General features: G+C 34.5%; 1 protein-coding gene across 1 annotated transcript in view; it reads right to left on the minus strand.

Annotated features, from left to right (window-relative positions):
* The window catches only part of LOC144437028 (calcium-dependent secretion activator 1-like), an 81,659-nt gene extending 62,510 nt beyond the window's left edge, over positions 1-19,149 (minus strand). Inside the window, exon 1 of the mRNA XM_078125899.1 lies at positions 18,274-19,149. Coding sequence (XP_077982025.1) covers positions 18,274-19,059 — 786 coding nt within the window. The 5' untranslated portion in view covers positions 19,060-19,149. The remainder of the gene's footprint in view (positions 1-18,273) is intronic.
* Positions 19,150-24,361: the final 5,212 nt, after the last annotated feature.

Below are 24,361 nucleotides of genomic sequence, written 5' to 3' on the forward strand. Positions count from 1 at the left end.
ATATATTGATATGGCCTCACATACTCTTACCTGCCCTGGTATTTGTGCTAACTTCTGGGCCACTTTCTTTTAATGCAAGAGAGTCTGGGACAATACAGTGTCAGTGACTGGAACATGATGGCTGTGGGGAGTGGCTTGCCAACAATATGACCTAGTAATAAATCAACTCTTGCTATGGGTATTTTGGTTAATCTTTTAACAAAGATGATTCTTAAAACTTTCATATGATGATTTTTGTGAAATATATAGAGAGTTGATGAAAATGAAAATTATGAATTATTTTTATCCGATCAGAAATCTCTGAGTCCATTGACAGTCACCATCTTACATCGCTGTAGATTGCCCCAGATGGGACTGACGGAAGCCAGAGGATGTCTGGGTAACAGTGACTAAGTATATGCTGACATGAAATGAGGTTGTTCATCAGTACTTTCCTCCAATTCATACGCAAGTGATGAAACTGAACATCTATTGAACCAAGAAGAGTTGGGGTTGTTCATCAATACTTTCCTCCAATGCTTGACATTTTATGAAATTTGAAGGAATGATCAAAATCTGATACTTCTTTGTGAATTTCATAAAATGTCTCATAATTTAATATTTACTGTTTTGGTACATTTTCTCCTTTGACTCTGTAATCCAATATTTACATTTATCTGAAACTGAATATTTTTGGTCCTAAAATAGAAACTAAAAGTCTGTTGTGAAAATAAAACATATTAAAAATCCATAATTCGTGTTTGAAATAACACATCAGGACCAAAATTACCGAATAAGATTCCTATGACTATTTGATTTAGCTTTAGAGACAATTTATAGTGCATACATCAAAGAGCTACAAAATGGCTAACAATGCTCACAATTTCATAGTTTTAAAGGGATTCTCTCTCTCATTGTCAATAATGTTTTCAAAACAGATTTCTAATCTTGCCAATATCAAATTATTATAATTTCCTGGTTTCCAACAAATATATATCTAACATTACCAATATCATATTTCCAACAACAAAAATTCTAATATTGCCAATATCATATTTTGTATAATTTCCAACAAACAAAAATGTCTAACATTACCATATTATGGTTGATAAAGATTGTCAATATCATATTTCCATAATTTGAAAGAAAAATATCAAACATTTCTATATCATATTTTCAAACAAAGATATCTCAGTAATATTGTCAACATCATAATTTCTACATATTCAATATACAGACTTTAAATTTGAGCCACGTTCCAATTGAGACAGCACTGAGTTGTCGCATGATTTTGGATCAAAAATCAAAACTTTTCTAGTTTTCACTGACTCGCACAGAATATTTCATAGACAATAGCACTTCAGTTCCTTATGAAAGCATAGATGTTGGAGAGAGAAGGACAGGAAATATGTCGCCAACATATTATAAATGTGGAAATTTTTGCTAAAGACTTATTTTCACTTCTTTCACTGGAAAATACAAACGCAAAAACAAGTAGTGACTAAAATGGTTTCTTGTACATAAACACATTAATGTACCAATCTGGTAAGATACGTAAAAAAAAAAAAGTCTTTGAGAACTATCTGAAGACTGTAAAATTGCAAAATTTTCTAGGAGTGAAAATATGTAGGTTTACAGTATATGATGAAAGTAATAAACATGGCAAAACTAATATAAATTCAATTTTCTGTAAATCACATGACTCAATCATTGTATCAATTTGACAAGCAATGTATTCAACAGTCACAATTCTGCTTTGTTTTTAATTAAATTATTCAAATGAATTTTAGAGAAAAATAAGCCTGAGGAACTCAATTCCTATTAAAGATGGTCTCTCTCTCTCTCTCTCTCTCTCTCTCTCTCTCTCTCTCTCTCTCTCTCTCTCTCTCTCTCTCTCTCTCTCTCTCTCTCTCTCTCTCTCTCTCTCTCTCTCTCTCTCTCTCTCTCTCTCTCTCTCTCTCTCTCTCTCTCTCTCTCTCTCTCTCTCTCTCTCTCTCTCTCTCTCTCTCAATTTTGAATCTATGTGATAAAACCCATGGACTATTTCTGTATCTCTAATTGGAAGGTACTGTAGAGCTCTCATCCAATGGTGTCAATGACACTTTATTCACTGGAAAAACTTAGGAATTGCTAACGAACAGCTAAGTGTTTCTGACTTAGACTGTGGAGAGTTAAATTCAATGATTTCAACTCAACATTTTGAAATTCACAGGTACTTACAGAAACTGATAATTCACATAAACCTATAGCTTCAATTTGCATAATTTACGGGAACTTGTTGTGTTTTACTAATTGGCAATTTTCGCCTTAGACTGTTACACAGAATAGTAATTAAGACATCATCTCCACTAGTGGTATATATACTGTACTTCACATCTTTTTATAAATGTAAAGTGTAAAGTTGAGCTCGTTTTTTGTAAAGACAACAGCTTTGGTCAAACATCAGGAAAGCTATATAAAATGCCTCAAGAATGGTGATATGGAAAAAAAAGGACTGGAAATGTAGAGATTTGGAAAAAAAAATAAAAAGGCAAACTGCCAAATTAATAGTGTTATCACATCTCTATGTAAGAACTATGACAAATATGGAATCAATTATGCATTGGAGATCCACTATTTGCATGTAAACTATCTTTGGTGCCTCACGTTAATGACAATTTATATTTGATTCGCATTCAATTTACAAAGCTAACTAAGCATGAATGAATGAATGATAACAAGAAAAGTACAACAAACTAAAAGAAATCAGTAAATTACGAGCACTAATTTATTCAAAAAAAACAGTGGAATATGTATTTCACATTATCATAATAGACTTAATTTCCACTATTTTGTTGATGTTGCTTAATATCTGACATGAAATTCTATAGACAGAAAAATATGTATAACTTGCATCTGCCATTTCACAGACTGCATGCTGGCTCTCTGACTTCTGCCACCCCAGAGAGGCTTTTAAATGCTATGTGAATGATCATGGGAACAAGATGATTGCTTGCAAAGGCTGACCCGCAACATGCTTCTATAGTGAAATCACTCGCTGGGTATTTTCAATAATTTTCCAACAAAAGGTGAAATATATTTTCACGAGAAACTGTCCTGAGTCCAGCGATAGTTGGCATCTTACATTCCTATGATTTACAAAGCATTCTTCCATGCTCTCTGGAGCAGACAAAGTTGAAGAGCCTGCACGTTCGTTGATACACAACCATTTTACACTGTAAACATGATTCAAATAACAACAATATTCTTTTATAATTTTCATTTTGTTTGGAGGGGAGATTGCAGATGAAAGAAAGAGAACAATAGGATGAATTTTTATTTTCAAACTGAGCGTACAATTGGCTCTAAAGCGACCGCAGAAGCAGGAAAGGGATTGAGGGGATACAAATAATGATGTGTTGTCAAGTGAAACTGAGTAAAACAGCCTCTGGTCAAACATGTTTCTTTATTTCAGTGACATGCATGAAAGCATGTCTGTACACCATACAATGCATAGTGTTTCCCTTGTCTACGGGCTAACTATAATAACAATGTTTTGACTTGAATATATTTCTCCAACTGTTGGAAAGAACAACAGCGAAATGTCCAGTAAATCTTACAGATTACTGGCTATTTACAAAGATATCCACACAAGCATAAGTGCAAAAACAAGCACAAAGTTTTCAACAGAAATCATTATTACTGGTAAGTTTTTCATTATCATCATCACCATCATCGTTAATATCATCATCATCATCATCACTGTAATCATCATGGTCATTATCATCATCATTGCATTTGTTATCATTCTCATCATCATAACTCTCTCAATTTCTTCATTCTCATCATCATCATCATCATCATCATCATCATCATCATCATCATCATCATCATCATCATCATCATCATCATCATCATCATCATCATCATCATCATCATCATCATCATCATCACCAACACCATCACCATCGTCATCACCATCATCATCACCATCACTGCTATCACCCTAAACCATCCACATCACCTCATTACAAATTCTGATCACATACTTCACATACATCCTCATTATCCCAGCTTTGATATGACAGCGCTGCTACCTCATTCAAGCTTTGGCACATTGCCAACAATGTCAACTTTGACCTGTGTTTCATTCATAATCTCTCTGATATACAAGATGTGATTGGTACATGTATATGTAGGTCTAATGGCTGGAGTGAGGGACCTGGCACATTTAAACAAAAACATCATGTCTACAAATGTTCAAATCTTACCAGTAGGCTGTAAAAAGCCAAAGTCATTTGATTATAATAGCACTATCCTGACTTCTGTCATCCTCTGACATGTGTATGACAATAACTACATTAGCGATTTACCTACAAGTCAATACATCGTATCATGTTTATAAATTAATCTGATCTTTCCTTACAACAAGAAACTAGCCTAAAGACTTGGCTATCTGGCTCAAATATGTTTTTAGCCAGAACTGTTAAGTCAGATAGTCAAGTCTGTGGGCCGTACTGTCAATCATGTCAGTATGTCGTCAGATAGCCAAGTCTCTGGGCTATATTGTCAAGCCAGTATGTCAAGTCAGATAGCTAAGTCTGTGGGCTATACTGTCAAGTCAGTATGTTGAGTCAGATAGCTAAGTCTCTGGGCTATATTGTCAAGTCAGTACGTCAAGTCAGATAGCCAAGTCTCTGGGCTATAGTGTCAAGCCAGTATGTCAAGTCAGACAGCTAAGTCTGTGGGCTATACTGTCAAGCCAGTATGTCAAGTCAGAGAGCCAAGTTTGTGGGCTGTACTGTCAAGCCAGTATGTCAAGTCAGATAGCTAAGTCTGTGGGCTATAATGTCAATCCAGTATGTCAAGTCAGATAGCCAAGTCTCTGGGCTGTATTGTCAAGCCAGTATGTCAAGTCAGATAGCTGTGGGCTATACTGTCAAGCCAGTATGTGAAGTCAGACAGCCAAGTCTCTGGCCCACACTGTCAGTGTCATCTAGTACAATCAGCCAGATGGCCAAGTATGTACATGTAGCCTACAAAAACAAAGTGTGTGTGAATCTAAAATTTAACATCCATGACATTTCCAGACAGACAGAAATATACTGCTGATGACTGGCACTCATTTCATGGATAAGTTTATCAAGTTACCACATGTTTCCATCTCCATGTTTCTTATTACCAGGTCATTAGATCTTGATGCCCTTTGTACCTACCATATTGTACACATATGTCACAGAAACTTCTTTGTAATCCTCTTTTTTTAGGGGGGGGGGGGGTGAGGGGTATTTGCTTGTACAAAAAAAACCCTACAAGTTGGGCAAAAGAGAATTCATTTAATTTCTCTACCCAAGTTTGATATGAAGGATAATTGTTTTCATTATTCTCTAAAACAAAACAAAAAAACAAAACAAAAAAAAAAACACCCAAAAAAAGCAGCTGAACTATGTAAGGTAGCAAGTTATGGAAAAACATGAATTTTTATTCAAAGTGTTTTGACTGCTTGTACTGTAGTTGTTGTTGTCTTCATACAGTACTGGTATGTGTGTAATACGGTAGTCTGGTAAATTTAGTGCACAGATGTTATTGAAAGTCAGACACTACACCAAGGGCAAGAGGTTAAAAAGAACTACATTCACAGCATGGCTTTTAGACTGCTACTATCTGTAAACGATGGGGAGCTCTCACCACCACTGTGAAGCTGAAAGTATTATGGGATGGCTGATGTCAACATTGTTTGAAACTCAGTCTAGGGAGACAAATTTATCAGACTTACTAAAATTACACATGAGGGAATTCAATACTTGTGTCAGTATCTGAATTTCTGATCTGTTGTTACTGATTTTTTCTCTCTGCGTTCTTAACATATATGAAGTTAAATATTTGAAAGGATGTGAAAAAAAGGGCTTGGCTGATAACCTCTCCTTGAAAGACCTGAAGTGCCTTGAAATGGAGACTGCAGTACACACGTCACGGTGATACCTTAAAAGATGGACTTGACAATCAAAACTAGGACTGATACAGAAATATTTTAAGTGCTAGTTCTGAGATAGCATAGGACTATCCTAAATGATAGATAATGGTGAGTGGGTGGTATGTTATCTACTAAAAGGGGATACAGTCCAATTTAGAGAGATTCTGAGCCATATTAATCTAATGTCTTTCCTCAGAGAACATCTAGCCGTGATAAGAAGCCACAAGATAATTTACTAGATTGGACAGCTTGTCATGGTTCAATTTTTCACAGCAGTCTAGTTTGTTGTGTCAGGTTTTGAATCCCTTGTAATTGATAACTTCCAGGTCAAGGGTCAAGAGTATGGCACTCCATACAAATTAGCACACTGCTCTTTTTACAGGCTTATGTGTACTGAACACTTCACTTGCATGAGTGCGCTTGTTTTGATAAATAGGTCTGAGTTACTTATACTTTTTTGGCAAAGGGAACAACAAAATGCATAATATGTGAAAGGGGACATTATACATACATATCTGAGCCATGGTGTCATTGATCTGTTTTTTCTTATTCAAAGGTAAATGAATAATATTGTTATTATAACCATCATTTATTAACAGTATACAGTCAAAGTTTTACAGACACCTACATGGGTAGTATTAAAATAGATACAATCCCAGGTTTTTTACCAGGGTTCAATAAACGTATAGTACAAGGTATGAAAATATATGCAGTTTTACCAGATTTCCTCCTAACACCAGATTCACCTGATTTACATAATTTATATCATTCAGTCACCAGAGATTACTCTAGACTGTTATAAATACAAGTTCTCTCTTCCATATTTACTTTGAATGCCTTCATTGCCATACACCTTGAGACAATATTTATGAATGAATCTTTGTTGTAATGTAATCCATCATATACTTTACGTTTGATTTACCCATACTTGTTATAAGGTCACACATTCAATCCAAGGTTCTTGCTTTAGTGTTATCCCATCAATCAAGCCGTATAGATTACATAGGATAATTTCTTCTGGACCTACTTTTTCTAGAACAACTCTGCCAGATAACTTTTTCACACCTGATGTTTTAATCTTATAGCCAAACTGGGCTTTCAAGGTGATTTCTATAACGCAGGTCTGAGGTCCAAAATTAATTTGAAAGGTTGAAAATGTTGAAAAAATACTGTAGTTCATTTCTTTCATAATTACCATAGGACCAGGAATATATACAGTGAAGTTTGAAGAACTTTGATTTTCATGGGAAATTGATTCACGAGATCGAAACATTCTACTCTAGGTATAAGATTCCAGACAGTAAAGAGGTTTATCAGCAGAATGTCTGAAGAGGGGCATCCATTTCTAAGTATACTTAGAACTAGACTACTTTGAAAGTAGATATAAATGCAATCAATACAGCTTACACCTATACACTACATACATGTAGTCCTGTACTTTTTCCTTTAATAGTTGGTTATCATAACACTTTTAACTTATTCAAACTCTATCCTCAAAATAGCAGTATCTATGTAAATCTTTATCAGATACTGTGAGGCTTCATACTGCAACTTTAGAACATATCAAATAATTGCAATGATAACATCTTTAATCATTTCCAACAACCATTGCATATGTATATAGCTTAGAATCCATACAATCTAGCACGTGATTTCCATGGTTACCAAAGTTAAGATCTAGACTAAGTAGATGTTACTTACTTGATGAGTCAGGTGGGTGTCAGTCAATATCAAATATGTATGTTAGAAGCTACATCCCATATTGTAATGACACCCATGTAGGTATCAATGATACAGATAAAGACCTCTATGACACCATAGAGCTGAATTTCCTACTCAAATAGCATTTTTTTCCCCATTTCCTAAAGACATCATACTTTGCTGATATTCAGTTAGATGTATATATACCATCATGACACACATGGAATATAATAGTACAATCTCGGAAAGGAATATTAGTTTGACATACACTTTTTTTTTTTTAGAGAGAAATCACTGTAACATGCAAAGGCAAACAAACCAAAACAAGTTTGTAGCCTAAACTGGGTACTGCAGTGCTAGTTGGATATATAGGAAATATAAAGAACCAGAACAGATGCCAAACAAATTGAAACAGCTTTCTTTTTTTATATAACTGCTATCCCATCTATCCTGTAAAGTCCTAGTCCTGCTTGTAGCTGGCATAAATCAGGAGTCGATTCTGACAAGAAGGAAAAGGGACAATATCAGAATCATAACCCGACTCACTCCATCTCCAAGCAGGATTCCTAAAAATACAAGACAAATGTATACAACTACATGTAAATTATACGTTTCTAGTGCTTTCACCAAGTTTAATACAACTGTTGCTGGTTTCAAGATGCATCGCATTTGAGTCAGTTCCAAGATGTAGTGCACCATATATTTTGTGTGTGAGTTCTGTACCTATTATTCTTTCTCATCACAGGCTTTGTTTTCTTTGGTTTGACATTTCTTTGTACCATTCAAGTTTTCATGTATTATTCATAAGAGAGTAGACAATTCAATTCACACACACATACACATGGGTGGCAAACACATTATCACTGCTTTTCATTTTTCATAAAGCCTTTTAATTAATGAACTAGTTAATTGTCACTGACTTCATTTGATAAAGCTCATCTGCAAGTAAATGACCCTCTGTGTCAATATGGAGGTGCCAATTAGAAATAAGTTATTAAGAATTGACACTCTGTATCTGCATTATTCTGCAAAAATCTGTACAGTTCTTTCGTTCTTCTGTAACAATCTGTATTTCACATATTTTCTACAACAAGTCTCTTAGTCATGTCAGTGAGAATTCTATTGTAAGAGAATGACTTCTGATAATGAATACACCCATGTCCATCTCATAGTAAAAGTCTTCTCTGAGACTGTACAAAAGGTATAACTTCAAGGCGTTCTTACTGTGTTTGTTTATTTTTTATTTTTTGCTGTTGATTTTCTTCCTTTATAGATTCAGACATCATGTCTCTTTAATGATTAGTGAACCCCAGTCAAAGACAGCGTGTTTAAATTTGTGCTGCAGCACAAAGGAATGTATCTCATTGAGGGCATACTAAATATTAATTTCTATGAATAGCCTAATAATATAAATACCTCTTGTTTATACTTCATTCTCCATCTATTATGTCAACACAAAGGTGTACAAATGTTCATTTCCGCCTATTTCTATCACTTTATTTTGCTTTCAGTCCGTCAAAATGCAGGCTTACATAACAAAGGACAAAGCAGATCAGAGAGAGGAAACAAATCTGATATAACCATACATGTACATAATAGAATTGTCAATGTTCAATGTTAACAATGTCACATGAGTACAAATAAATGTCCTACCAATTCACCACAATACATGTACATGCATGAACTTGGGTCCTGCGATGCAGTTTATCTGTTTGAAAGATAATGTGTCTAACATGAATTTATACCCTCACTCAGGTAAATTTCATCTAACTCTTTCATGTAACAGAAACTTTCTATTTCTTTATATATGACACCTAACTGGACTTGTTTACTCTGACCATAGATATTGTCTACACTCTAACATTAACATACATGCTATCCATTTTTAAATGAAAGTATAAGTAATATAAGAAACCCCATATTAAGCTAAAGACCTCTTACGTGAGATACATGTCTTCTGAATTTGACATCGAAGTACCAAGGTCCAAACCTTAAGTTAGAGAAGTTCTTAATACTTCATCTATAAAGTATAAATCACTCCTTTGCAATACTCTTCTAGAGTTTCACATAACTTGCCAGTTTATCAGTCTATCTTGACCACTGAATAAAGTTACTCATCGTGAATTATACCAGAAGGCTAGTAACAATTTAATAGATAAACTTCACTGGGAAACCAATTATAAATACACACCTGTCCCTGCAAGGCAACAATTCTTAAGATAAAAATCTTCTTTTTTTTCAAAAAACCAGCATGTTATCTCAGAAGTATTCATTCCAGTGTATTTTTAGATCATTGCATTATAGATAGGATACATGTAATTACAAAATTGTGTGCACGAACTTTGATATTTATATATTGCGTTGTTCAGTTGATGAAAATATGAAGGACCTAAGGGGCCTTGTTCCTTCATGTCGAAGGTGAGAAGTGACAAAACCCTTACGTCACGAACATTTCTAGCTGTATGAAGAAAACTAATAGGAAACAGTATGATTACACCTGTGCTAGCAAGTATAATTTACAAATAAAATAGGATGAGCAACGACAATTCACATTTAACATTTTGACTCATATTTCAAGCCCCTGATTTCAAACATCACAGAACAAATGACGTAGACACATGTTGTTGTGACATAGAATGACCTGGGTATATATCTAATATTTTATGTTCCAGCATGTTCAACTTTGCTTGCATGAGGTATAATACAGATTGTCTGGAAGTTTGGGATCCATTTCCATATGCTTGCTTAGTCTGTGAATTTGTAATCTAGTACACTTCAGTTCCATTAACACTTGCAAAGTACACATTATATCAATTTACACAGCTTCAGTGAACATGACGTTTTTCAGAATCCTGAAAAACTCAACTGACTGTTCTCAAACGGGAGGAATTTTAATGAAAACAAATACTTGAAATAGGAGCTACTATTACTGTCAACCCTAACTAATTATTTTTAAATGGAGATATTTTTATTAAATATTTTCAATTTTCAGGAGATTGGCTAACATATAGCTTACAAGGCATCTCAATGAGTGTCACTATTTGTCTTTCTAAAATTAAAAGTCTTCAATATCATTCTTGCCTTGGCCTGTTTTGTGTTGAGGTTGTTTAAGGAACACTTGAAATATTGGCAGCAAACAGTTAACTACTGCATATAATGTAAACATTCTATGTAATCATAATGGAAAATTATCACTACTTGTATGACAAAAGTGTCATTTCATGGGGCCATGATGGTTGAATAGTTAGAATAGCCAGCCAAGATTCTGCAAGTGACTTGCAAACCTGGTGGTGCCATTTGTTTCTGAATGAATTAAATCCTTGGGCAAAATACAAATCATGGCTGTACCCAGTCAGTCCAGCTGTATAATAGGGAACTTGCAAACCCGCCATGTTGAATGTTGCATCATGGGAAATGTGAAAATAAATACTCATCAATTAGTATTGTAAACAATATCGTTACATTGTTTATAACCACGAATGATCAATTCATATTTAGCCTGACCAGTGTGGGAGGTTTATTTCATTGGTAATGCCAGATAAGATATTACGATAACCACAGACAATCCCATAGTCCTTTGCATATGAGCATGCTCAGTCTGGATTGCAAGTTCCCTACTGTAGACCTGGTAGGATAGTAGTTGATATGATATGCTTTAATCATCTGCACTTATAGAGGCTGTGCAATGTATGCTCCCTAGGGGAGTTGAGGAAACATTATGGGTCATTGTGCCATTATAGGAGGAGCCAGGAGTAATAACTGTAAAGCATTTCGAGCACAGAAAAATTAGCATTACAAAAAGAATTTGTTACATTCTTGCCTTGGCCTGTTTTGTGTTGAAATTGTGAATGGAAAGGTGGACATGACAAGCATATAATGATATATTAACTGAATGAATGGTATATGGTATATTTATATACCAGAGTACCATGGCCCAGACTATATCCAGTTTTTACTACCACTTTGGTTCAGTTTTACTACTACTACTACTTTTTATATATGCAAGCATATCATGTGCACCTGTATTATTCTTTCATTTTATGTCAATATTTTTATAAATATGGAAATCTATAACCTAATGGAATACAATTGTATCACTAGAGTTACATCAAACAAGAGATTCTATACAAGCCAGTTCATTAACTAAACACATTTCACTACACCTTATATTTGAACTTAGTGGTGTCAAGTTTGATGAATTTGATTGTCATCATTGGCTTTTATCTGGTTTAATCTGCCTGCATTGCATACACTTCATTCACCTTGTCACCATTCACAACTATTCATGCACAAGTTCTCTTTTTCCACTTTGATTGAGAGACAGACATGTTTCGAACAAATCACTTGTCCTTCTTCAGTGTCCAACTGGATTTGCTTAAAACAGGTCTGTTTCTCAATCAAAAGTAGAAGAGAACTTGTGTATGAATTGTAGTGCTGCCATGATGAGTATACATAGTATTATTCAGAACTATGCTAAGACCACCTTAGAGTTAAAGCTGGACATGACACTCAGGCTAATGAATGATATATAGCGTATATTTATACTACAGTACCATGGCCCAGACTATATCCAGTTTTACTACCACTAAATTACTTGACAGAACAACAAGTATTATTTATTGTTGTTATTTGTCCTTGACTTCACTTTCACTCCAACTTTCTTTTCATATCCTTAATGAAGGTTCCTTGACACTATGGTGTGTGTCCTTTCAATGACCTCTCATATGTAATGCTGGTAGCATGGGTTGGCAGAAAATTGGGGAGATTTTATGAAAATTACTGTAATTGTGATTATATACCCCTTCCCTTCCCTTCCCCATCTGATGTAAACTATAATGTTAGAATACAGCTATTTCCTCTACTTGTTCGACACACTGCATTTTTTTTTTAAATCTGTCATTCTCAGCATATCCGATTTTAATCAGATTGAAGAACCCCTTTATATCAATGCATGACAATTGATTCGTTGTACAATTTCAGTCCACCATCTTCTTTTTTTGACACGATAGTGCAAGGAAAATGGTAGCATTTGAAGGGGTCAATGAGTCTATATGATATTCATTCCAATGACGTATCATTCAGACCATCTGTTCCATGTATGTTCTGTCCCTGATTTGTATGTAGTTTATACAAAGTACACAAAATATGTGTTCACTTTTGTGCTGCCATAAGTGTTACATTACAATAGACAACTTAAATACACAATTACAGCATTTGTCAATTTATACTTTATTTTCCTTTCACATGTTCCACAATTTTTTTCAGTGCTCATCTTCTTTTTGTCATTGGTTGTTTTTGTTTCTTTCCTCCACTGTGAACCTTACAAATGGTGATATCTACAACCTTTATCTCTAATAGTATACAGAAAGCCACTTCTACAGGAGCTATAATTGAATAGCAAATATTTGCTGTAATGATTTTTATGCATTATTCCTGCAAATATATACACACCTTGACTACCAGAATGAATCAATACATCTATTCTCACATTGCCATATATACTCCCACTTAATCCATTACACAGGTTTACAACTTTACTACTCTGGGACAAAACTTGTTCCTGTCAGTCTCTGGACAGTACTACACAGAAGTATTCACACTTGTTTCTTTTGTCCTGGTTTAAATTTTTCCACTGTTTGACCAGTTTCAAAGCACAAGTCTTTTAAATAAGCACCTATAGTTATATACTAATTACTGACTTCAATACTTCACTATCCCCAGAATGCATTCATTGTGATGCCTACGTAGTGGCATGTAATATTTCTTACAAAGTTGTCTACATGCAGAGTACCTACCCCTACCCCTAGCACATAATTCATATTCCAAGGATGTGTTGAAGATTAATGTATCCTGTGATAATGGTGCAAGTACACAACTGCTCAGCAATCACAAGGAAATACGTACGTAATGTAGTAATGCAAGTGTCTTTCCTTAGACGAGAAAATGAAGTGACTGCTTGTTAGAATTTGGTAGGTGGTTGCCAACTACATTGAACAATATTGACAATAATATAATGTTCACGGCTCAGTTCAGATTAGAATTAAAATTGAAGTACGAAAAACAGTAATCTGGCAGAGAAAATAAAAAAAGTTGGTCCTGAACGATTTAACAATATCGGTGAAAATATTTCATTTCTAAATTTTCTGAAAGCCCAAGGTATCTTTCCCTTTTTCATCCAAAACTATTCTAGGTTTATTTTTGCTGTGTTCTGTTCTGTTATCTATGAATTCATGCATGGTTTCAGTCCCAGGTTCTCACATTTATAGTATCTTATCAATTGAGTCTGGGGATTACATAGAATTAGTCTTTTCTTCTGGACTACATATTTTTATATAACTGTGCCAGACAACTGTTTCTCACACTTCAAGTTTATTCCTAATCCAAACTGGGTCTTTAAAGTGGCCATATGGATGAGGATTGGGTATTTATTTCAGATTTTTTATTTATAAAACAATTTTATCATGACTTCCTACTTGAAAAAAATCAATGTGAAACAACAGAGAGACGAAGTCTGTGTTTGTACCTCAATACATTGAAAAAAAAAAGCTAATAAATGTGTAAAAAGTTTGTTATTGTACATACAACAACAAACATTTTATACATTTATTAATCTTCTGCAATTTATTGTGTTACAAATAAGGACTTGGCATATGTTGTTTTACATTGATTTTTCAAGTAGGACATATGGTAAAATTGTTTTAGACATTAAAAATCCAAAATAAATACCCCATCCTCATCCATATGGCCACTTTAAAACTGTACACATGTTTACCTTCTCAGCCACCTTTTACAATGATTTAATAAATGGCATCTGTATGTCTACAAATATCTATATTAATAACAGGTCTCTGTGGTCATAATATTTTCATTATTTCATGATTTCTTGATTGGGATTTACTGTCAAAATCATACCAAGGTCTGAATGATGTAATTTGTCTTTTGCAATGATTGACAGACTGTATACCCTACTTACAGCTGTATTATGCTTCATATTTTGAGAGAGTGGGATTTAAATTTAGAAATTTTGTGGTCTGTCTCTGATTATATGTTTCTTGTCTGGCTATTTGAATATTTGATTTACCATTTTAATTAATTCTTCATTTCAATGAGTTCTCCTAATCAATCTTAGTTTGTTTAATTAAAATTAATTAATCATTGAGTCGGCTGGCTTGTCAATTATACCATGAAGACAATACTTTGGAAAATAAGTATTTCAGGTACATGTAACTTCTTTTTGTTAAATACACTATGCTATTACTTGATATGTGTACTCACAAGACTTTTTAAAACCCATTGTTAAATGGAGGTGAAGTGGAAATTTTCTAGAAACCTTCTCATACCTGCAGCCATTTTAAAAGCTTAGGCCTCAAAAAATAATATTGTTAGGTTCCGGTTACCCGACCCCACCTAGTTTTTCACGCTGATCCTAAACTTTTTTTTTACGTATTCAAGAAAAAAAAAAAATTGCAAAAATTGTGAAGACTCGTGAGAAATAGTGGATGCGAAAACTGACATCAACTTAAAAAGAAAATATAAAACTGTTCTTCCAATCTGTAATGGCTGTACATCTGATGGGAAGAAACCAATGACACAGAGACCATATGGAAAACATAATTACCTGAACAAGACACTCACATATGAAAAAAAAATATTTAAAAAATAAAAATAAAAAATCTATCTACCTTAAAATTGAGCATAATCGGAACCACATAATTTTTTTGTTAGGCCTTACTAAAATAGTAAACATGTTTAGTGTACGATGTAGTCATATAATATTTTGTTCAGGACAGCCTCTAAATCCTCTTTTGAGGTTTTCTGTGGAAAAAACTGTTTCAACACTAAGTTACTTGTTTGAGCTTGCTAAATAAAATACACTTTATACTAAATAATAAATAAGTAAAATTTATATTTATTCCATACAGTATTTTGGAATATCATAAATTCCTTCTGACATCACTTGACAAAATGGAAATCATAACCCTGAATTTGACCTTTGACATTTGAATAAGGTACTGGTTCATGTAATATTTAAGACAAACTTCCTGCCCTAATGGAAATTGGATGAAGTGATTTGTAAGCCTCAAATTAGCCAATACTGGCAACATTCAATTTATTCAACTTGAGACAGTGTTGGCATTTTCTAATTTGTGCTTTCGTTCGAGGATTACATAAAGTAGATAAAAAAATCTACCTATTCCCAAGCTGTTTAACCTCGTTCAAATTTATGAATTATTTTCATATCAGGGAAAGTTTTACCAGATTCCAAAACCAAGATCCTCTATTTTTACTCTGTTTCTACGGTTGGGAATAAAAATTTCTTTAAAAAGCGTAGAATGTAACATATCTTCCTGACCTACATATAAAATTACAAATGTGTGGAAAATGTTAAAAATTCACTTCTACACCATGGACTTTGAGTTCTGACACAGTTCACCTTTTCATTCATTCAGCTCATGATTTATTTTTATGTAACTGAATCTATTGATTCTAGAATTCACTTAACTTATTAATGAGGCCAGAAGAGTTAAGGAATGTGGGTGGATCAGCAGTGGGGTACATCATGAACACATAATTATTGTCATCATCACCATAATATGTATTGCTTTTAAAATTACAAATCAATCCAACTATATCATATTTCAAAATAATTTATATCGTAAGTGGTCAAATGAATGCCATTCTTCAGATTTTACTTTTTTAATATCACAACCAGTTATACGTCTGCTACCATTTATCTCAAACTGTGAAAACCCAACATGGGCCATAAAATTATCAATAATTTTCACAGTCCATTCCCTCTATTACGTTTCTTAGTTCATGAAAATTGTATTACGACAGCGTTTGCTGTATTGATTCTAATCACATAGAGGTTTCAGCTGACACTCCGATGAATCCATACTTTTAACTTCAGTATTCATAGCACACTACAGTATATAGCATCTTAGGATAAATTCTTTCACATTATCATATTCTATTTCTATCTTCACACAGCTTACATGTTCCCTTCCTTATTCTAGGATCCATGTCTTTTATATATTTTGTTGTAAATGTATAAAATTGCACTTTCTTCACAAATTACTCTGATTTCTAATGTCACTGTGTTTTGAAATAAAATTATATGTAACAGAGTTGGTATTTCAGCCACACATTTATTTTTATAAATTTCACTGATGTCATCAAAATTATGACTATCACTATGTTTTGAAATAAAATTATGTAAACTCAGTGAGTTGGCATTATTATATTATTTTGGCTGCACGTTAATTTTATTAAAATTGCACTGTTGTCACCCAAATTATCAATTTTACTGTTATAAAATAAAACTATCTTCAACTGAGTGAACTGATGAATGTATTACAGTCACATATATTTATTCCCTTAATATCCTGATTTCTAATTTTATATTTTAAACAATTCTGATTTTGTTCAATAATCAGATTTTATTCTCCTTCACAAATCTCTACCTTTCAAAATTATTTATAGATCTAAAAATAAGTGAAAGCCCTGCTAGTCTCTCTAAAATGGTGCCAGCTGTTGTTTGACCTTTATAGCCAATTTTAAAAGCTGACGTTTTATCTGCTGAGTTTTCCCATACTTACATCAGGATATATCAGAAGAAAAATTAAAAAGATTGCGAGGAAACGTTGGGTGGGATAAGGAGAAGCCTAGTACCTTATCACAGTATCTTTTAATGGCTTGTATTACATTTTGATATAAAACTGGTATGGATTGAAAAGAGTATAATATGATGTAAAGGTATAATGACCTCTCCATCTCAGACATAAAATTCAAACATCCTGTACATGTGCACGTAGGACTAGGAGCTCACTTGGAATTGTAAATCTCAAAATTATTTCCTGTGTTTTAATTTTCACTCCGGAAGACGTCTAACAATCAAATCTAGACTACCTAAATATGTTAATCTTTTATGTGAGTTACACTTCACAAAAAAGAAAACTCAATGTGATAAAAAAAAAACCATCCTGTAAATTTTACAGGTAATTAAACTAACTATTATCTCTTCTTTCACTGAATTTTGACGGAAAAAATTTAAATTTTAGAATCTGTTTGTAAATGAACTTTTTTAGGATCATTGTTTATTATTATTATTCATTCGATTTCTTCGGTGTGGTTTTAGGCTAACACAAATCTGCAAAATCAAGGAAATAAAATAAACCACTGTATAAATTGCAGATGACATTCAGTTGAAATCCCACATTTATTCGTAGTATACCTAATAAAAGGGCAAATGTACAAAAGAATCTATCAACTTTCCAAATTTACCATCTCTACTTTCATTTTATCTTTGTTGTTTCTTTCTTTCTTTCTTTTCAGCAAACTCTATAAAAAAAATTAGGGGGTCTTGCAAACTTCTTTTTCAGGTAATCATGAACAATCAATTCAACATCTTTCAAGGTGTTTTGACCAACTATTTGTCAAATGAAATTTGTTGACACAGAGAGAATAATAGTATTTTTTTAAAAGATACAAATTTTTAGGAACTTTTCAATATTAATACTGCTAGAGTATCAAAGTATGATAACTTGGGGGAGGATGCAGGGGGAATGTATGTAGGTATGTATATGTGTGTGCTTGAATAATTTTTAACTTCTTAAAATATATAACTACTTCATACCAACCTGACAGGCATTATACAAAAGTTGATGTTCGAACTTTTTCACTCCAAGAATGTTCTGAAACATTTCATATAATTGCTCTTTGCTTAGAATAAGCTCAGATGCAGCTGTGGCTGCCAGCCTTTGGGGCTGTTTTCTTGGATCCTCTTCACCTCTATAAATAGCATCAAACTTTGCCATCCAAGAACTCAGAACGGTCTCCTTGCTGAGGCCATCTATCTCCGGCAAACTTCTCACCCTCTTTTCGATGTTATTTTTAAAGACCTCCCTAAAATCATTGGAGGAGCAACCCCCACTCTGAACCATCATAGCCACGCGGTCACTTTTCAAGAATACTTCGAAATAACTCTGCACGGCATTACAAAATGCTTCGTCTGCTACTATTTGTGTTTCCCCGTTGATGAAAGCACGGAATCTCTCTTTGATCGTCTCGAGTTGCTGTTTAGTAACTTTTGTCTGTCGCCTGGCCATGTCTGTCGGCTGCTTGGCGTTGAATGGATACGCAACACATCTTGCAACGAACACATACAATTGCAATCGTTTCTTTCTGTCTTCTTCTTCTCTTTCAAGTCGTTCAGCCTCTTCTCTTTCCTTTTCGCTGATGACCGACGGGCTTGGACTGGCCGGACGGGCAATACTCTGACCCCGGGTTTGTGCTTGTAAGGAGTCATTGCTCGACGCACTAGTACGAATGGTACCTGTCTGGCTGGGTACAGACAAAGTGTCTGTTGTTTCGTCTTCCAGTGTCTCATTCTCCGAATCCTCTTCGCTCGACGATGGATCTAACATGGTTCTTCCTTTTGGGCCCAACAATCGTGCGTGGTTACGCCTGTTATCTTAAATTCTCCAATTTTTTTCCACTAAACAACCTGCCGATACTGTCAAAAACCCAGAACAATATTTTGAAACCAACTGAGCATGCGTTGAGCAAAATTACTTTGAATCTCGGGAAAAGTGGGAGGGCCAACAAGGTAGTTCACGTGTACATAGGATACGCAGTTTTAGAAAACTACTTCTTTTTTCTCAGTCCTATATCAACATATATAGCCAGCAAAAACCGATAAAACGTCTACTTTACCCATCTGTTTTTGTTCACTTATGTATCTCCCGTGCCTGCCAGTCGCCCGGCCAACCGTGAATCCTTTCATTTCAGATAGAAAAATCACAGAACTTTAACGTTTGACACATTTCCAGGTGTTTGTTAACTTTTAATTTATCTATTCAAACAGTTGGTCTGTCAGACTATTTCTTTATTTCCACGTTGCAAAGTTTCGCAGACTAAATGTGGTTTCGTCCCTCGCATTTTGTATTTGTATTCTTCGTGTTGCCAGTGTGCCGCTGGAACTTGGAGGGAAAGCGAAAGAAAGTTAAACAATTAGTCAGCAGCTAGTCAAATATCTTTCCACTGTTGACAGCGTCAGCGTGCTTGAATTGCGAGAGTAAAAAAATTTGCAGTATAAGCCCAACTGTACATCTGTGAACTTCAGACCTAATCATTTGTTGCTATTTTCAAACGAAACAATCTTTGTGACAGAAAAGTTTATAAGCTTACATGTAATTGTAATAAACTATGTTCCGTCCCGAGGCTACGGTGCCACTGAGTCGGTGGTCACGGAAAAAAGGTTAAATTTCTAGTTCTGGCCTACAAAGTCAGCCCGAGTGTCATTTATAGACCTTACCTTTATGACCAACACGTTTGTGCTGTGTATATATTCTCACGGGTGCCTATTTCATTCGTTTAAAATCTATACAATAATAGTTTTAAAATATTCCGTGTAGCTGCATTCACTTCTATAACATGATAGATTTCAACTCAAGTCAGCGAATAATTAAAGAAGTAAAGAATCAATACTACAAGAAAACTTTACTATAGCTCGTAAAAAAATTACGGCGACGTACCGAACTCGTTTCCCTACCTACCTCAAATACAAATAAAAGTATAGTAAATATATTATACATGCGACAAATATTCGAAAACAAATAATCCACACATAACAGATGATTCATAAATGCCATCTAATTAAATATTGATAAAAGAACTCTGTAGAAGCTACGGAAATGCATGCATGCCATAAGCTTACAGACTTATTTCAAATTTGACAATAGTATTTACTAGATGTGGACTTCACATATTATTCTTGTTTAATGTTACTTTACCAAATACGCCCATTTCGCGAAGGTCATTGTAATATCAAGGTAACGTCAAACTTTTGCTTTAATCGACCACTGTAGAAAATATATATAGCATTGTGGTCTGAGCTTTACATGTAATACACAGACTCAATCGATAAGGTTTAGGCCCTCCTGTTTACTCATGGGAACTTTATATCCACTGTAGGCTTAATTACTCATTTTGTTGCAAATGCCTGCAATCTTTCCGGTATGACGTAAGGTAAAGTGTGTGTCTTGCCACTTATTTCAAATAAATTAAATAAACTGAGTATATTCACATTTACACAATGACGTATATTGATATTTGAATACCTGAGTTCATGAGGTATATGTTATGGTTTTGTCTGTATCAGTGTGTGCATGTGCGTATGTATGTATGTGTGTGTATGTATGTATGTGTGTGTGCGTGTCATTCTGTCTCAAAAAATCACTGGCTCAAATGAGATGGCATAGATATACTTTACAGCAATTGCTGTAATTAACATATGATCAATAATAATGATAATAATCTAACCAAGTGAATATAATGGGACATTTGTCATGCATTTACAATTTGCACATTACCGACTACTTTGCATAATTAATAACATTTGCAAATTGGGTTATTTTAGAATTTCATCAAACATGGTGGATATATTGGGTCTATGAAGGCACAGTGGTTTTCAAATTTACTAATTTGCATAATTAAAACTGATATTTACCAATATGGGAGATATACTATTTATGGTAGCTATATAAGAATGTCATCAAATGTCACTGATCCTGTTGTGGTACCATGATATGGCAGTATGTATCTTAGATATCACAGGGGTACATATTATTGCTCAGATTGCCGGTTTCTTAGGAAAATATCGTACGAATCCTGCTGCTACAAATGCATCAATCTCTGTTTTCTCCTTAAAGGTAGGAGTATATAGTCAAAAGGTTGTTATATTTAGTATGTAGGCCTGGAAAGCAACAATCTATGAAATATTACATTCCCCTATGTTAGGTATGATGCGTGTGACTTGCATTTTACAGGCTATTTTGCATAAGCAAATATATTTGCCATTATTAAAGCTATATATATAAGAATGTCATCAAATGTCATGGATCTTGTTGTGGTACCATGATATGTATATATCTTAGATATGATGACCGTGGTTCGCATTTTACTGATTGATTTGCATAATCAATTAAATTTACCATGATAGTAGCTACGAATGTCGTAGACATTCTGAATATACGTACGTATTATAGATATGGTGCTTTTTTTTCTTTTAGAATATTACAACTTACAAGTATTAATTTGATCAATTTGGTGACACACCCTGAAATAAAGTTTTGTTTACGAGAAGCATCTCAGACAAGTTCCCATGTCAGTTGTAACTGTAGGGAGGAGGATTCGTGATCGGTGTTTTCTTTCTTTTTCTACATTTGTGGTTTATTAGCATAATTATTTGTGTGAATCGTGTGTAAGGAATACCTGGAGCTGTGGATAGTGAAATTTCATTGCTGCGACTATGAAACGTGCCTTTTATTTTTCATGTGTCTGGTAAGGCTCTGTGGGTGATCAATGTTCTTATTTTCTGCTCAGACCACCGTAGTGGTGTGGGTTTTTTTTTGTCATTATCTGCAAATGTTTCATGGAAATCGAGAGGGGGTAATTCTATTTCCCCTGATCTCTGAACTTGGCCGAGTTGAAAATTAAATATGTCGAGAATTTGTGTAAACTAATAGAATTCTATTCTCCTGTAGCTTTTCGTATACAACTTTGTAAAATTACTAAAATTGTAATATTCAGACGATTAAATTCACTTAGATGAGTGAAAGAACTTTTGTATAAATCACAGAATGGGTACAAAAAAATTAATTAACTATGGTTACGAAAAGATGGACATAAAAATATGATTTGTGTAACGTAACAAAATGTTTTATAATTATGCTCATAAGTTGATGTAACACGATTTGAACTTTCCTCTGTATATGTACTCCGTGTTTATTTTGATACCCAAGTACGCGTTTTGTGTTTACTAATAATAACACAGACATCTCCATAAACGGATAGTGACTGGCTGCATTACCATATGACGGCAGATGTGTTTGTATGAAACAATAAAACATATAAACTGAAATACGTCTCTCTCTCCACCCCTCTCTCTCTCCTCAACTTGAAGAATCGCACTTTACATGTAAATATACGAAAGCGCAACGTTGTATATATCATTACGTGTGCATTATAATATTTGCTCTGAAGAGGTGATAGGTGAAAGTTTAAACGTCGGGTGAGCAGTTCCAAGCCACTTAATCATTTACAACTACTGTGTGACTGAAAATGTACGAGAAAGATGCAATGCTCTATCTGTTTCATCCTTTCGCGCATTTTCCCCGTTGTACTCTACCGTTTTCAGATATACCAATCCATAGAATACTTGGATGTGTGTATAATCTGAGGGGTGTCTGTAAAACAAGGACATACCAGTACTTAACGACCTTATGAGTGCATACGTGTTGTTTATTTTGTTATTAATGGATGGGGATAACTCTGCTGTACCTTTGGTATAATTATCCTAGTGCTTAGTTGCGTACGGGCAGAATGTAGTCCCACAAGGCACAATATATAAACATTCGGACGACATGAATTATTATTCGTACAGTAAACTATAAATGTACCTTTGACTGCTAAAACGTCAGAATACGACTTTTAAAAATGCCATTGAACATATATGCATCGACATCGAATAACCAGGGACTTCACCCAAGCAAATGATTATTCAGTTTCCTGTTCTATGTGCACTGTTCGTGGTATCATTCGGGTCTGTTGTCTTTTGAAATACAGTCTAATGGACGGAGACCAAGAGACTTGATGGCCCTACGACCACATTTGTCTTGCTTTGTGCAGTTGTCATTGGTAATGGTTGTTATTGGGTCATTTATTTGTCTTGCTTTAATGCTGTTGTTATTGATCATGGCTAGCCCGTCAGATGAGAGAGGTCGTTTCCCTGGCCTGCCTAGAAATTGTTGCGTCAGTCTTGAAAAATTCGTTTTCTCAGACCTTTTTAATAATCTCTGCAGTGATATTTCATGACCAAGACATTCGTCATATAAAATTTGAAATTGTAACACCGCTTATTGATTTGATTTACATGTAATCATTCCAACTCTTGCCGTGGGATGATGGGAAGCCACTGGATCACGTTTGTTAGTTATGTTCGTGTTTACCCCACCATGAGCTACATATGATCTAGTCTGTAAGATACGACATTCGTGCCACGCTGTGGGCATGGTAAAGCTGAACAACACGACGTATATTAGTCCACTATGATCATACTTGGGTTATTTGTGAGACGCCCTAATAATATGACAAACTACTCTTGAATGATGTCATTATATTCTATTATAGTGAATATTAATATAAATTTGGTACGTGTTATTATATTTTCTCCACACCTGTAACAATAATGTTGGTCAAAAGTGTTGCTCTGGATGGTCATGCTTGCTATGATACTTCAATAGTTTCTGCTTTTTGTGAATGTATACGCTACGTGGTTCGACACCTCGGAGGGGAGAAGACATGTCGAGACGACGTTGCGTATACATCCAGAGCTACTTTTTGGAATGACTGTACCCACCTCCTGAACATTTAATTCATAGATCTTCATGACACATGAGACATACGGTATGTGGTGGTGAGCTTATACATTTAGACTAGTACTAAATTTGCTGAACATGGGTCGCATTCACCGTACGTTTAGACACACTATAGGAACGTTCCCTCCAAATATCAAGCCACACCCCTCTCAGTTTTAGTGTGTACGGTATGTGACAAATAACAAACCAAATTCGAGCATCTGTGGTGTAATAATTATAAAAGTTGGAATATTCCATATCTGGTTGTTTCACGGCAACTATATAACATCATAACACCACAAGATAGCAT

The sequence above is a fragment of the Glandiceps talaboti genome, chromosome 1 (genome assembly GCF_964340395.1).
Source record: "Glandiceps talaboti chromosome 1, keGlaTala1.1, whole genome shotgun sequence".
NCBI lineage: Eukaryota > Metazoa > Hemichordata > Enteropneusta > Spengelidae > Glandiceps > Glandiceps talaboti.